The sequence below is a fragment of the Alosa pseudoharengus genome, unplaced genomic scaffold (genome assembly GCF_046254945.1).
Source record: "Alosa pseudoharengus isolate Yale_2024_CS ecotype anadromous, Long Island Sound unplaced genomic scaffold, YU_APseudo_1.1 YU_APseudo_1.1_scf_8, whole genome shotgun sequence".
NCBI lineage: Eukaryota > Metazoa > Chordata > Actinopteri > Clupeiformes > Clupeidae > Alosa > Alosa pseudoharengus.
Window position 1 is genome coordinate 18942046 of NW_027468870.1, and position 17067 is coordinate 18959112.

Genomic DNA, 17067 nt, shown 5'->3' on the forward strand with positions numbered 1-17067 from the left:
AGCAAGTATGAGAGTGCGACATTTAGCAGCTAGTGATCAAGCCGATTTCCTTTATGACCATTTAGAGGGGGAGGCTCGCGAAGAAATAAAGTACCGCCCTAGCACTGATCGGAGAGACCCAGCTTGTATAATTGCCATATTAAAAGAACTTTATGGTTGTACCGATTCATATGTAGCCTTACAGGAGGCATTTTTCTCACGAAGGCAGCAGGAGGGCGAAACCCTCCAAGAGTTTTCTTTGGCCCTTATGAATCTCATGGCTAAAGTTAAGGACCAGGCTCCTGATGGTATGCCAAGTGCCGAAGCCCTACTTAGGGATCAATTTGCTGAACACGTCCTTGATGGTGCTTTACGCCGTGAGCTAAAGCAGATGGTGCGGCGGCAGCCCACTGCCACCTTGCTGGAGGTCAGAAGGGAAGCCATGCGGTGGGAGCGAGAAGGGTTGCCTGGCGGCCTGAGGGGTCGCAGCCACTCTGTTCCCTCAACTATTGGCATCCAGTATAAGGTACAGGGTAGCCCGCATGATCCGCCTCGGACACCCCCGCCATCTGAAGTGAATGAAATAAAAGAGATGTTGAGACTTCAACAGGAACAGTTGCGATGTCAACAAGAGCAATTACAGCAGCTTACCCAAAATCTCGTAAACTTGCAACGCCCCGACAAGCGCAGTCGCTCACCCCGTAGAGGCCCGTTAATATGCAGGCGGTGCCAACAGCCTGGTCACTTTGCTAGTGAATGTGATGGGGTTCGGGCCCCTTCTCAATCCCATTTCTCGGGGCGAAACCCTCCCTCTGATAGCCAGGCCCGGCCAACTTCGACGTCGGGAAACTAGTGCCCACCGGATGGCAGAGCCACACATCCGGTGGGGCAAGCCCTGGCTCGAGTAGTGATTCCCCAAATTTGACTAACATTTCAAAGTTAATGGCCTCCTGCCCGCATGTTGAGGTGATGTTGGGTGGGGTTAAGGTGCCTTGCTTGGTAGACACTGGGTCTATGGTGACTACTGTCACTGAGAGTTTTTTTTCACAGCAATTTAAGCCGTGGGGTCCAGAACGTCTTCGCTCTTGCCATTGGTTGCAACTTAGGGCAGCCAATGGCCTAGCCATTCCGTACAGTGGTTACTTAGAAATAGATATTGAGCTCTGTGGGAAGTTGATGCCGCAATGTGGTGTATTAGTAGTTCATGATCCTCCAAGTAGCTCCCATACTTCAGTACCTGGCGTTTTGGGAATGAACGTGATTCAAAAGTGTTTCAAAGAGCTCTTTGGACTTCACGGTCTGGCTTTATTCGAGTTGCCATTAGTGTCAAAGGCACCTCTTTCCGTCCAACAGGCTTTCCAACGATGCCATAGCAGTAGCCTGCAGTCATCTGGAGGGGCTGGGAGTAAAGTTAAGGTTCGGGGTAAGAGGGCTTGTAGAATCCCTGGTGGCACAATGAAGCTGGTGCCTGCTACCTGTTCCGACCAGTATTCTGGAGCCACGGTGTTATTGGAACCACCAGAGTCGGGATTACCAGCAGGCTTGCTAGTCTCTCCTGCTTTCATTCGAGTGATTCGAGGCACTGCCCACATACCGGTTGTCAATGTGGGCACCGCCGATGTGCTGCTCTACCCCCGCACGGTTGTAGGTGTGTTAGAACATGCCCACATTGTTAGCTTACCAGCAGGCATCACTGAAGTGCCCTCCCACACTGCTACTGTGTTCTCTCAATCAGCATCTGCCACGGTGCCGGACCAGATTGAGGCCTTGGACCTGTCCCCTTTGTCTAGGGAGGACCAAGGACAAGTACGATCCTTGTTAAGGAAATACACCCATGTCTTTTCAGCCCATGAATTAGATCTGGGGTGTACTAACTTAATTGCCCATGAGATCCCCCTTCAAGATAGTGCCCCAGTGCGACAACGCTATCGACGCATACCCCCATCAGAGTATGAGTTGGTAAAGGAACACATCAATCAACTGCTGGAAACGCAGGTGATTCGAGAAAGTTGCAGTCCATACGCTTCCCCCATAGTTCTCGTCAAAAAGAAAGATGGCAGTCTGCGTATGTGCGTGGATTACCGACAATTAAACAGCAAAACAAGAAGAGATGCATTTCCTCTTCCACGCATAGAAGAGTCTTTAGATGCGCTGACAGGGGCGCAATGGTTTTCCACCCTCGATTTGGCTAGTGGTTACAACCAGGTACCGGTTAGAGAAGACGACAAGGCCAAAACCGCTTTTTGCACGCCCTTCGGATTGTTTGAGTGGAACCGGATGCCATTTGGACTCTGTAACGCTCCCAGCACCTTCCAGCGCTTAATGCAGCGGATATTCGGCGACCAACAATGTCAGTCTTTGCTTCTTTATCTGGATGACATTGTGGTCTTTTCCGTCTCCGTTAAACAACATCTGGAGAGGCTGGGTGTGGTGCTGGGTCGGCTGGAGCATGAAGGGTTAAAGGTGAAGCTCTCGAAGTGTGCGTTTTTCCAGCAGCAAGTAAGGTATTTGGGTCATGTAATCTCAAACCAGGGTGTGGCCACTGACCCCAGTAAAATTGAGGTGGTATCGTCATGGCCAACTCCTACCACCGTCTCTGAGCTACGATCCTTTTTGGGATTCGCTAGCTATTACAGACGATTTGTCGAAGGCTTTGCTAAGCTGGCTGCCCCGTTACATCGGCTAGTGGCAGAGCTGGCTAACGTGGGGCCAAGAAAAGGGCCTCAAAAGGCATCCATACGAACCTGGCCTAGTGAGTGTCAGGCCAGTTTTGAGAATCTCAAGACAAAACTGACTACTGCACCAGTACTAGCGTATGCAGATTTTGCACTCCCTTTCATTTTAGAGGTTGACGCGAGCTATGGGGGCTTAGGTGCGGTACTGTCGCAGGAGCAAGGAGGCCGAGTGAGGCCCATTGCCTATGCCAGCCGGGGGTTGAGACCGGCAGAAAGGAACATGCAAAATTATAGTTCCATGAAATTGGAGTTCTTGGCCCTTAAGTGGGCCATGACTGAAAAATTTCGTGAGTATCTGCTGGGTCACAAGTGCACGGTCTATACAGATAACAACCCACTGAGTCATCTGGCCTCAGCGAAGTTTGGTGCCACAGAGCAGCGTTGGCTGGGCCAACTGGCTTCATTTGACTACGAAGTCAAATATCGGTCCGGGAGGAGTAACAAAAATGCAGATGCACTATCTAGGCTGCATCTCCCGGACTCTCAAACGGCAGAAGCTATAGCCCCAGGCACCACTCTTCCCCAGCCACTGCAACAAGTGCTACAGCCAAGGCCGGCTAAGGTCACCCAATCGGTCATTTCTGTTCTACCGACGCATACACCGGCTGAGATTTCTGCTTTGCAGCAGGCTGACCCCACCATTCAGGAAGCCTTAGTCTTTTGGAGGCGGGGGGAACGACCCAGCCCTCAAGAACGCAAACAGACCTCACCACAGGCGTTGTCTCTGCTTAAACAGTGGGATCGCTTAGTGGAGTGGGATGGTATTGTTTATCGTAAGGTCTTTCGTTCGGACGGGGGGGAAACGGTATGGCAATTGTTGCTGCCTGAGGCCATGCAAAAAGAGGCACTGACGCAGGCCCATCAGCAACATGGCCACCAGGGAACCGAAAGGACCCTGGAGCTCCTACGGCAACGGTGCTTCTGGCCTGGTATGGCTTCGGATGTGGCACGCTGGTGTCAGTTGTGCGAAAGATGCCAGGTGGCTAAAGACAACCATCACACTGCACAGAGCTTCATGGGCCACCTGCTAGCAGGGCGACCCAATGAAATCTTGGCAATTGATTTTACCACCCTAGAGCCAGCCAGGAGTGGGCAGGAGAATGTCTTAGTAATGACGGACATTTTCAGTAAATACACTTTGGCCGTCCCGACCAGTGATCAACGTGCTTCTACAGTGGCACAGGTGCTGGTAGGAGAGTGGTTTTCAAAGTTTGGGGTCCCTGGTCGAATTCATTCGGACCAGGGTCGTAGCTTCGAAAATGGGCTCATCCAGCAGCTCTGTGGTTTATACGGAATACAGAAAACGCGCACTACTCCGTATCACCCAGCGGGAAACGGGCAGTGCGAACGTTTTAATAGGACCATGCACAACCTGTTACGAACCTTACCAGTCTCACAAAAACGAGACTGGAATTCGTGCTTGCCACAAATCCTGTATTGCTATAACACCACTCCCCACCAGGCCACAGGGGAGTCACCATTCTTCTTGATGTTTGGGCAAGAACCACGTCTGCCATTGGATTTCCTATTGGGCAATGTCCCAGAGCCCGCTGGTGCCACGGTTCACGAATGGGTCCAAGAACATCAGGCTCGGTTGCAACTTGCGTTTCACGGAGCCCGAGAGCGGCTGCAAGCATCGGCTACACGCCGTAAAGCAAACCATGACCGGCGAGTTCGCGAGGCACCCCTAGAGGAGGGCCAGTTGGTATATCGCAGGGATCTTGGGGTGAGGGGCCGCCATAAAATCCATGACCTTTGGAACTCAGCAGTGCATCAGGTACTGCGAGCGCCAAAAGGGGGGGGCACGGTGTACACTGTGGCACCAGTAAATGACCTGAACAAGGCTCGGCAGGTGCATCGCTCCCTGTTAAAACCAGTGGTCTGTGAAAACGTGCCTGAGCCCCCTGCTAGTGATCAAACTGTTACTCAACCATTAACCTCACAGGTAATCCAGCAAGACGACTGGCTGGGTGATTTTGACCTGATGATCCAGGGTCCACCAATTCCTCAGCTGGTGGCTGAGTCCCAAATTGTCAGATCACCAGTAGCAGCCTCTCCTACAGGGGAGCCTCCAGAAGGGGAGGCAGCCATTACTGATCCCAGTACTTTGTCCCTTTCAGCTCCACATGTAGATGTGAGTGGCCCTCTACCCCCTGTGGAGGCTTCACTGCCTGGCCCCTCTGATGGGACTGAAGTGAGAGTGCGAAAGACCTCCAGGTCAAGGGCTGGACAACACTCTAATCCCCACCACCTCCCAAGACCAGTGTTCTAATGGCACAGAGAACTGCTTTGTTGATGCCAATGGTTCACATTCCTTAGTTCATCGTCGGGGCGCCGATTTAAAAAGGCAGGGTAGATTGTGGCAGGATGGATTGGGGTTGCATCCAGCCATCCCCCTTCTCATTTGGTTATGGTTGGCTCTCGTCTTTTCTATCTAGTTCGTGGTTGGCTCACATTATGTCTTTGGTGGCCAATCATTTCACAAGGGAGACGTTATAGCTCGAACATACCCCTAGGGCAGCACGCAACGCTAGAAGTTTGTATTGTTTGGGTTCACCTGATTTCCGGTTGTGTCGCAGGTACGTAAAGGCCTACCGCAAATGTTTTACCGTTGCCCAGCTTGCTCGTGGCTTATGTGGAGCTCCGATCTTTTATAGAACTCTCTGCTGTGTTGTGGCTACCCCGTCTTACATCAGATTGAGCGGAATAACGCATCGTTACAGTCATTGCCTCGTACGCCAAGCATTGCCTGCGAGCTTCATGTATCAACACGCTGTGGCTCAGGTAGGTCTTTTTCCATTCGGGCTAGGTGGTTACTTTATTTGGGTGGTAGCTTAATAGGCCTATTATTGTGTGTTTCAGGGATAGCTACCATAGCAACGAAGTGTTTGCCGGCCTGCCTTAGAACGACTGCTGCTTTGCCTAGCTGCTGTTTGCGCACAATCATCTATCTGCTGTGCGACTTATTAGGATCAAGCTAATTGACTGAGCCCATCGACTTGAACGAACTGTATCCTAGGCCACTGGTGTGGCCGGCCGAGCACCTGCCCTCAGACCTGAATGAATGTGTTTGTTACGTGGTGCAGTGACTGAGTGGTTGTGTGTCTTTGTCCCCTGAATTGTGAATTCATTTGGTTTGTTTGTTTTCTTTCAGTTGTTTTGTGTCATTTGTGCTCTTCGGCAGGAGGCCGTTTGCTTAGTGCTGTGGAATGCCAGGAACCTAGTTTACTTTGTCAATTGTTTCCATGTAATGCTATTATTTGTCATTTGAGTTGCATCATTGAGAGGAGGTGATTATCGCTGCGGAGAATCAGTGCTGCCGTTGTTTCGCAAACATCATTTCATTGTCGTTGTTTGTTTCAGTTATTTCTACTAACCTGTCTTTGTCTGTCTGTGTCTGTCTGTGTCTGTCTGTGTCTGCCTGTGTCAGTGTGTGTCAGTGTGTGTGTGAACCTACGACCTGTAGTTAACACTGTCTTCTGTCCTTGCTGTATGTCCAGGTGCTGAGTGCTGACGGTGGGAACGGTGTCCTCGAGGTGGTGGGACCTCTTCAGTGTGTAGTGTGGGTGCTCTCACAGTGTGACCGTAGCCGTGCTGTGTATGTGTTTGCGTGGCCTTGCACGTGTGTCTGGGGTGGATTCTTTGGATACTCATACCTGAGTCGCTGGACGCCCACCGGTAAGCCTCAGTCTGGTTCTGTGTGTGTGTGTGTGTGTGTGCGTGAGACTATGCCAGTACACTGACCCATGTACCACCCATATGTGGTGTTTGTTGTTGTGCATATTTGATGATGTACTGTTTGCTCGCTACCGAATTGCTGTGATTTTGTGACATTGTAGTGATATAGTGACTCATACTCAGTGTGAAGTGTTTTTTTACCATTGCTGACGTCAGCTTTTAGAGTGCCTAATACTTGCTGTGTTTTTGGACTAATAAAATTGTATTTTTGTATGGAACCACGTCTCTGTTTGCTCAGTACCCGAACCTGATTGCCTAATCTGATAGAGGTCTTAGTGGTCATTTACAGTTCCCCGGGTTAGACCCTGGGGTGGCGTAGTCGAACTCCATTACTGCCGCTGCTACATACGCATCCAATGATAAGCAATCATGGAATCTGTCCACATCTTTAACAGACTCTTGTCCATATTCAGGGGCTTTAGTAAATGATTTCCCAGCCTTGCACCAATTAAAGCCCCCCATTAACTCAAGCCTTGGCAAAGTTATCTTCTTCAAGGGAGCCACTTTAGACTTTGATGCAACAAAGCTGGCCACAGCATCACCCCCCTCAGCGGAAGTATCCAATCGCGCCTCGAAAATGTAGTCAGATTGAAGACTGCAAAACGGACGCCGACTTGGCTTTGTTGCTGTTGAAATTGTAAGTAGCCTACCCTTGGGTGAACTTCGTCTTTGTAATATGGTTTGATAGTCTCTTAAACAATGTGTTTGCTCGACCGTTTTATTGTGAGCCCTGTATGTGTTTAGCTTGGTTTCTTGATGGCTAGCTCGCTAGCTAGTGGGGGTTTAGCGTAGCAGTCACTTGCTACCGAAGCTGCAGGGGGAGCTATGTCGTGAAAAATACGAGCCCAAATCCGGAGAAACCCAAAAACAGCGAAGGAATAACCAGACCTGCATAGGCCTTCTTTAAAGGGTTATTCCACCATTTGGGGAAATCGTCTGGGTTACAGCTGTAACCTCGGTTCCCTGAGTAGGGGCCAGACCTATTACTACAATCCATTATTACTTCATCCAGCTCATTGAATCAGATTAGACCGTTAGCTTATAGCAGAGATGCTAACAGTCTAATCTGATTCAATTAGCTGGAGCGAAAAGTGTTACTGCCGATTCAGAGAACGGCTGGATGAACTGGGGAAAGGTAAAACTCAATTGTTTAACTCAAGGGGAGGTGGAAAATGAGTGTATTTCCCCAAATGGTGGAATATCCCTTTAAGTCTGCTGTTTATCTGTAAAGCACTTCATTATTTCATAGCTATCTAGTAGCCTGTAGATTTCACAATGATAGGAGAAGTATATTAAACTATAATATTATATTAATTTAGCAAAGCGACATTACGCAGTATACACAATCACATGCAAACAAAACGGAGGGATATGCGCATCATGCCACAGCGCACGGGAGAGACTGGTAACATGTGACAGGTGTTATAATTAGGCAAACTCACCAACAAAACCCAAAATAAAGACCCACCAAACAGAGCCTACAAAACTAGACGCAGACACTAACAATATGGGACTAGACAGAGAACGGGACAAACAAAATAAACTCACAAGGAAATCACAATTTACAAACAAGACAAAGAAACAAAGGTTACACTTAACAGTATCGACATAAGAGTGACATGGCACTAACATGTCATAAACATTTCTGACATACCGCTTCTGTTATTAAAGTCGCTCTAAGCGATGCTGGGTAACATCACTTCTGTTTATGTTCAAACAAAACAGAAAGCTAGCTCGCTACTTCCTCCCCCTCCCTCCCGTGCTGGTGCAATTGAAACTCTCCTAAACGCGCATCTCGTCTGTGATTTGCTGGAACAGTTTGTTATGTTTTTATGGGCTAGGTTTGCCCAGGTTGTTTTTGTTGCCATTTTTGGAGCCTGGGCTGTCCACAGAGATCACGTTTTTTTTTACAGTGTATTCAGGACACAGACAGCTAGCGGTTGGTTAGGTGATATTTGCAGTAAGTGACATAAAATGTTTTAGCCTAAAAAACAAATGGCATCGCTTAGAGCACCTTTAAGTGACATTCGTTTTTTGTCATAACAAGTTAGGATTAGGTTTAGGGTTAGGATTACAGTGTCATGTCACTTTTATGTCGACACTGTCAAGTAAAGTGTTACCGAAACAAACACTGAACTGCAACCAATCATAAGACAAAACAGCAACGCCTGTGAAGTCCGGCCCTCCAGTCCACCAGGCTACATGCACCCGCTCCAGATACGGTGGTGGTGAGGTCACAGATCCGCACTGAGCTGGCAGGAAATAGAAATACCCTAGGAGCGGTGGAGGAGGAAAACTGCAGTTACGAGGCACGCTAGACAGGGAGCCATCTCAACGAGGGGGGAGCAAGAATTAAAAGCGCAGTCGCCCTCACTGGTACTTCCAGATCTTTGTTTGGGCAGCGGCTGCTAATCAGGGGCATTGGCAAGTAATTAGGCTGATAGTGACGTGACAAGCACGGAAAGTTCAGTGTGAGCGATCCAACCCCACTACATGAACAAAGTGAAAAACAAAGTGAAACCTTTGACGATGGCAGTCCAGTATGAAAAAGAATTATTTTGTCATATTCAAATCTAATAGGCCTAATGTTTCTGTTTTTTCACTGAGAAGCACCTACAGCTGTGTTTCAAGAGTCTTCGCTCTGTCTATTGATAGCAATTATTTTAGGGTTTCAAAACTACTTTTAGTTAGCCATGTGGCCCCTCTTGGCATTAAACAAAGGCACCCTCCCCTCCCCCAATGAAATGCTAATGTATGGTTCCAAGGGCTATCAGATCCACAAGACAAAGGATGTTACCTTGCTATAATGTATCCATGTGTCATGAAATGTAAATATATTCATGTTTGGTATCATTGTAATAGTCACAGTACAAGGATTGTAATGATTTGATTGTGAGAATGTTTGGAACATTCAGTAAGTGATATTTCTGATATATAAGATATCTCTCCTCATGCTGTTCAGATAAGAATGCCTAGGTGTAAAGTAGGTGTGAGTAGGTGTGTCTGATGCCATCTGGAGAACCAACCACATGAGATTATTTTGCCGCCAATTCTTTCTTTGTTTAACCCATACAAAAGTGACTAACTTGCATTGTTTGTCAGAAGAACTAGAACTAGAAGATGGAGAACTGAAGGAGAGAGAGAGAGGTTGACCCAGCAGAGGCCACGGCCTCTGTGCCATGGTCTACATAGACCATAGACCATTTTTACCCTCTCTGCTTGTAACAGAATAAACCTGATTCCTGAGTGTTCCTGAAGTTTGCCAGTCTAAGTTAATATTAAGTAATTATTCACCACAATTACTTTCACTATCAATTCAGCATTTTCCCTCTTTAATTCTCTTTTTCTGTCATATAGATCAGTTCCAACAGATATGTCAGGGTGAGATTGTAACTGATATTCTTCTTGTAGGCCTACATCCATGATCTCTTGAGTCTGGGCAGCGGACTCTCTTCTAACAGACCTCTGGTATCTCTGGTAACTCTAATAAGAGGTGGATAAACTCTAATAAGAAGTGGATAAACTATTTCTGAAATTTCAGAGGTGGGTAAACTGTGTTTACTTGCATTTAGCCTCCACTACATTCCTGATTGGAGCATAATCAGGACTCAGATAAATGAATTAATGCAGTAGTAGTGTTTTTAAGACCATCTATATCAAACTTCTCTAACTGCCTAATAAGCGACTGTTTATTGAAACACATCTATTAATAACTCTGTAACAACGTTTATGAACACTAACGTCATGAACATACAGTCTATGGTCATGAAAATCTACCGTTTTTTGAAAGCTAAATGTTGGCAAGTATGGCCTACCGTCATGTGTTTAGTGAAACTGACAGCGTTTTTCATTTGATTACAAATATGAGGACTGACTGGCTTTTCTGTGTAGCCTGTGCAGTAATCCATCCTTGCTGACAAGTAATACGCATGAAAATTCCATAAAAGGGTCTTATAAGCCACTTTCCCACCAAGTAGTTACAGGAACGTAGTTATAGGAACAGTCCACTTCTAAACAGTTCTACTATCTACTCTCCGCCAAAACCGGTTTTGCCATTTGCATTCGAACTGGCCAAGTGGCCATGGGAACTGGTTGCCCATTCAATTTCAAATTGCCCATTCAACTTGGGTTGACAGTGGGCGTGACCAAAGATTCTAGAACAGAGCTTGTGAATCTCTAGAATCTTTGGGCGTGACTTATAAGTTGGACCAATCAATGTAGACCTAGGTCACTATAATAAGGGTCTTTGACCCGTTTGTCTTTGTGGGCATCACAAACGAGTCAGGAAGAACATGGACGCCACCAGGGCAGCAGCTGTCATAGTGCTGGATACTTGCCTAGAACACAAGTGCAAGCTTGTGGCTCATCTAAATAAGCTACGGGATGAGGACACAGAAGAAAATAGAAAACGCAAACGGTATGTCCACATTTCGATGTTTGCCGTTGTGATGCCTAAGTGTTGCTCTGCACTTCTATACTCTTCTATGTAACGCATTTCTTGTAAGAACTTTAAAAGAAATGCATTTTAGAAGCTTAAGGTAACGTTTGGTGAATGTGAATGTAACCTGTTTAAGGCATCTACATGCGAATGCAATGGACACATCTTATTTTTTTTTTGGTTTATGGGGAATTCCAGTTAAGGATAGATCCGTTGCCTTGTGATGTAAAGCAATAGAAACACAAAACTGATGGTTGCTTATATGAATGAATTGTTGTTATCTATATTAATACACAGTTTTCCTCTCATTTTCCCTCTCCCTCACATAGGGATCTGGATGTGGCTGTGGCTGTGCTGCGGTCCAGACATCAGATCATCCTCAAGTCTGGCCCAGAGTGGCAGATAATGCTGGGCATGGAAAACAACACATTTGCCCGGCATTTCAGAATCCCAAGAACCCGGTTTGAGGTCCTTCAAAGGTACCTACAGGAGGGTGGCCTGCGAAGTGACCACTATAAAGGGCTGCCCCCCATGCCTATCGCCAAGAAGGTGCTCATGTTCCTATGGTACATGGCCAACCAGAACTGCTTCCAGGAGGTATCTGACAAGTTCAATGTTTCGCCTTTATCAGCACACGGCGCCATACTCCAAGTGCTGACCATCATGTCCACCCTTGGCCGAGCTTTTGTCTCTTGGCCTACAGGCTATGAGAAGAGGATGTCTGCCACCAGCTTCCAACTCACATGTGGCCTTGAGGGGGTCATTGGAGCGATTGATGGCTGCCACATCAGGATTAAGCAGCCACCGGCCAGAGGAGGGGCCTACATGAACAGGAAGTCCTACTACTCTGTCCTCCTCCAGGGGATTGTTGATGCTGAAGGCCGCTTCATCAGCGTATTCACTGGAATGCCTGGCAGAGTGCATGATGCCAGAATGCTGCGGTCCTCTCCATTTTTCCAAGAATGGCAGGAGAAGATGGGGGAGTACCGTCTCCTGGGGGATAGTGCTTACATTGGTCAGGATTTCCCCTTCATCATCACCCCCCGGCATGACAACGGGACTCTCACAGATGCAGACCTTCGCTACAACACCGACATCAGTCGGGGTGGAGTCATCGTTGAGCAGGCATTTGGGAGGATGAAGTGCAAGTGGAGGCGTATGAGAGACTTGCAGACCACATGCTCTGTCACTGTGGTGAAGATCATCTTGGCTGCATGTTACCTTCACAACTTTGCCCAAGGTGCCTCGATAGGATGTGATGAGCACCCAGATGGATGTCCAAGAGAGGAAGATACCAACGAGTAGGAAGTGGTGTTCCAGCATTTTTTGGCAAAAATAAAAGACTGTACCAAGTTAAATGAAAGATGCTTCTATCTACTTGCCATTTTCTGACTTATATTATGTATATGGTATTGCTGACACTGTTCCTGTGTTTTGTAATAAAATTATTTAACCTTAACATTAATGTTTCTTTATTTATAAACCAGTTTATTTAATGGGGGGAAATGGAAAGGATTGGGTAGTACAGTAATCACATTGTAGAACCAGATACAAACACTTAAGTGAATGTGTGTCTGAAAATGTCACATTCCAGACTCAAAATGGGCCATTCCAAACATTTGCATTTGTAATTGCTTAGAGGCATATGCACTTAAGTCAGTGTGTGCATAAGAAAAGGTCACATTCCAGACTCAATGGGCCATACACAGTTATTCACATTTGCATTCTATATCACTATATAAACTATATAAACATATATATATATGTTTATTTTTTAAGCAGAATTTATATAACACACAATTAAAACGTGTACAAGACAAAAAGTTATTACAATAATAAAACTAGGAAAATGGTACATCTGTGCAAATTGTGTGTTAATGTTTCTTTAAAGGCATTTAGAGTGCAAATAAAAGGGTGCAAACCAACAGGTTCATTTAACTTACAAAAATAGAAAGTTGAAATAGTAAATAGTCAAATAGAAAGAAAGTTTTGTTTTCCAACAACAGTAGGCTAATGCCGCAATCCATTTGTACCGTCCGAATGTGGTCCCATTTAGAAGTGGCCACTTCATTCGCGCTTCCTGTGATTTACGCAGCTCCGTGAAATGTACACTCTAAAAAATGCTGGGTTGAAAACAACCCAAACTGGGTTGTTTTCAACCCAGCCGCTGAGTAAAATGTGGTCCAACACAGCATTGGGTTATCTTAACCAAGCAAATTGGGTTACTAAATTTAACCCAACAACTGGGTTGACATTTAACCAATATGTTGGGTTATGTTGACACAACTGTTTAGTTAAAGTTACGTAACGTTTGGGTTATGTAACCAAATCCCCCCAAAACTACTGGTTGATTTTTAAAATACTCTGCTTGTACAAACTTGTAATAACTCAAAGTTTGTATTTACTTACTTGAAAGTCACACCTTCTGTTAACAGCTTTAGGCCTGACATAGACAGTCTATATTAAATGTCCATCAAAAGCCATGCAATGAAATAAAACAGTTAAACATAATTATTTATTTGATAGTTTTCTTTATTTTTGAATAGATAGCCTAGTATAAAATGCATGTGATACTTCCATGAAGGCAGGCAGATTCCAAAGTCCGTTTTGGGGGTCAGTCCTGTCAATCAAAGAAAAAAAGAGTGCATTTTAATCACGGTTAGCCTACAAAACTTTATATCAAGACGTGCATGAACCATTACCAGTGAATGATGTTGACAGACATAAAAATCCACCAGGAGACAAATTATTAGTGCAACACACTCGGAAACCATGACCACCTTATATTATGGAGTTGTTTTAAACATAATACCGGTAATACAAAACGTGCGTTTATGTCAGATGAGCTTGATAACACTAGCAGGTAACATTACCATTAACGTTAGCCTAACATTAGGCTGACAGTCAGCAGTGCTAACGTTAGCTAGCTATGTTAACACATTCTTAGTGAATCCAAGTTAATGTTACCACCAAGAACCACCCAGTAAGTTACATGGCTATAATATGAGGCTACCCTGAATGATTTAATAAGATGTTGTTTGGCATGATTATTATCGTAAGTTACGTGTGTTGTGAAGAGACTACTTCGACAGTGTTAGCTAGTTGACAAACGTTAGCCACGAAGCATATTTAATTAGCATAAAGTTTCCAAGTCTGCTAACGTTACCTACCAGCTGCTGGTATGCTAATTGTAGTTCGTTGTAAAAGTTTGTTTTGTTTCTGTTCAGCAGTTCCTACCCAGTGAATACAGAAATATGTTTTATGAGTGTCTTTGTGTAGATTTAACATTAACAGTAGCTAATATTAGCTGGAATGAATGACACCTGCTAACCTGCTTGAAGCTGAACGAAATGGCAGGCAGAATATTCCTTGATATCACGAAGGGTATGTCTCTGGGTGGACTTTTAAAATCCGTCTGGATAAATATAAATAAATAAAAGCAGATACATACCTTCCGAAATCACCTGATTTCCATTGCATGTTGACAGCTGCTGGACTGGACGGTTGAAAGAATATGCCTGCCTGCCGATTTTTTTTCTCTCAACCTTCAAATAACTATGCAGCTGTGTTGAAGTCACCCTGGTGCTGGGTAGTGTACTCCACGTCAGGTGGGGGACAGGGGGGAGCACAGCCCTAAACTATCAACCCAGCAGTGATAAACTATCAACCCAGCAAGCTGGGTTACAGAAATGACCCAATATGAGTAAAAACAACCAAACAAAACGACCCAACAGCCTCAACCCAGCGTTTGGGTTGAAAAAATAACCCAGCATTTTTTAGAGTGTATTACAACTTTTCGCCATGAGGTGGCAGCTTACAGTAAGTCCGCTGTAGCATTGCCGGTAAACAGGGCAGCGGACTGCATTCAGAGGTGTTGCAAGCGGCAGTGTGATTGATACTGTAAGCTACAGAACGATACTAAAGATCGCCTCGTTGAAGTCATACAGTAGACTAGGCCAAATCAAAGACTCTACCAAGATAAATGAAAGATGTTTCTATATACTTTCCATTTTCTGACTTATATTACGTATATGACATATATTGCTGACACCTGTGTTTTGTAATAAAAGTGTGTAACCTTAACATTAATGTTTCTTTAAACCAGTTTATTTAATGGGGGGAAATGGAAAGGATTGGGTAGTACAGTAATCACATTGTAGAACCAGATACAAACATTTAAGTGAATGTGTGTCTGAAAATGTCACATTCCAGACTCAAAATGGGCCATTCCAAACATTTGCACTTGTAATTGCTTAGAGGCATATGCACTTAAGTCAGTGTGTGCATATGAAAAGGTCACATTCCAGACTCAATGGGCCATATATAGTTATTCACATTTGCATTCATATTCCAGCTTCATCACACTTACCATACAGTGTTTTCAGATTATACCACTTATAAAACTTGGGTGATATTCAAACACACTCAGGCTTGGATAAGTTAAAAAATATATGTTTATTTTTGAAGCAGAATTTAGCAAGAAATAAGACAAAGTTTTCTTTAAAGGTTAAATAGCTTATATAGTAAATAGGCCTAGTCAAATAGGTTAAATAGTCAAACAGAAAGGAGACAAAGTTTACAGAATTTACCAATATAACACACCATAAAAATATGTACAAGACAAAAAGTTATTAAGATAATAAAACTAGGAAATGCAAATTGTGTGTCTTCTGTTGTATAAAAGCTTTTAGAGTGCAAATAAAAGAGTGCAAAACAAAAGGTTCATTTAACTTACAAAAATAGACAGTTGAAATAGTAAATAGTCAAATAGAAAGAAAGTTTTGTTTTCCAACAAAAGTAGGCTACACCGCAAATCATTTGCACTGCCCGAGTTGGAAAGTGTGAAATCACCCAGCTGTCTCGCGACATTTCACCAAGACACGCCCCCTTTTGGTCGTATATAAACCGTCCCACTCGGAGCTCCTGAAAGTACACTGAGGAGAACGAGCAGAACCATAGGACTCCAGAACTTTGTACTTGTCCTACGTTGGTCGTTTTAATGTCGATTTTAAATGCTCTTACAAACCTGATTACATTGCTGCTTAAATCTGGTCAACAATTTATGCATTGCACGGTCTTGCTGTGCGTGCAATACAATGTAAAGTTTTGTTTTCGAGCTGGTTTGCTAAAGAGGCTAATGTAGCTAACAATAACAATGACAAGCCTGCTACTGCCCCTCCTGGCTCGATAAAAATGTGACAGCAATTGTTGAAATTGAAATCGGCGAAAATGGCAAAATATTATTGAAATGTAAGGCTTGCAATAACGGAGTTGAAATGTTAGTGTTTCTGTAAAAAAAACAACATATTTGTATTATTATTCACATTGACCTGACACAGTACCTAAAAGGTATAAGTATAGTATAGTATATATACTTTTTTGATCCCGTGAGGGAAATTTGGTCTCTGCATTTAACCCAATTGGTGAATTAGTGAAACACAAACAGCACAGTGAACACACAGTGAGGTGAAGCACACACTAATCCCGGCGCAGTGAGCTGCCTGCTTCAACGGCGGCGCTCGGGGAGCAGTGAGGGGTTAGGTGCCTTGCTCAAGGGCACTTCAGCCGCGGCCCACTGGTCGGGGCTCGAACCGGCAACCCTCCGGTTACAAGTCCAGAGTGCTAACCAGTGGGCCACGGCTGCCCCAAGGAGCATGCAGGAGGTGTTTTTCTCTGCAGTGGGGGGTGGTTTATAGCTGCTGATGTCTTGAAGGCCTCTCCACAGTGCTGCCGAGTCGTTGATTTTCTCTCCAAAATGGCAGTCTCGGTACAATCTTCTTATTTGTTGTTTTTGTTTATTTTTCTAGAAACTAGCCATGCAAACCGGATTATTTTCAGCAGAGAGGAACTGTTTTTTATCAAGCAACAAACGCCAGAAACAATTTCACCTAAGTTCATCAATCCAGAAAGTTTCCTGGAACTTTGTGGGATAAGGAAACGCAGACGGGGGAAACGTGCTGGTGCGCTGGTGAGACTTCGCCAGCGAGGATTTGGCATGCCTCTTCCAGCAATGCACTTGGCGAACGTTCAGTCCCTACCCAACAAAATAGATGAGCTGCTTCTTCTGAACAAGAACAACAGGGACTTTGCTCGCTCTGCTGCCCTCTGCTTCACCGAAACCTGGCTCAGTGAACTCATTCCTGACAATAGACTACATCTACCCGGGTTCGGTTTACA

General features: G+C 45.0%; 1 protein-coding gene across 1 annotated transcript; it reads left to right on the top strand.

The window, feature by feature from the left end:
- Nucleotides 1-1434: 1434 nt before the first annotated feature.
- Nucleotides 1435-12195, top strand: LOC143112628 (retrovirus-related Pol polyprotein from transposon opus). The gene is made up of 3 exons (XM_076274908.1): nucleotides 1435-4914; nucleotides 6215-6312; nucleotides 11220-12195. The coding sequence occupies exons 1-3, from the start codon at nucleotides 1435-1437 to the stop codon at nucleotides 12193-12195; spliced, it is 4554 nt and encodes a 1517-aa protein (XP_076131023.1).
- Nucleotides 12196-17067: the final 4872 nt, after the last annotated feature.

What these genes read in the sequence shown, in the direction of transcription:
- LOC143112628 (XM_076274908.1), top strand. Translation starts at nt 1,435, where the DNA reads ATGAAGCTGGTGCCTGCTACCTGTTCCGACCAGTATTCTGGAGCCACG. An exon ending in CTGATGGGACTGAAGTGAGA is followed by an intron (nt 4,915 to 6,214) that starts GTGCGAAAGACC and finishes CTGTATGTCCAG; the next exon opens with GTGCTGAGTGCTGACGGTGG. An exon ending in TGTGACCGTAGCCGTGCTGT is followed by an intron (nt 6,313 to 11,219) that starts GTATGTGTTTGC and finishes TCCCTCACATAG; the next exon opens with GGATCTGGATGTGGCTGTGG.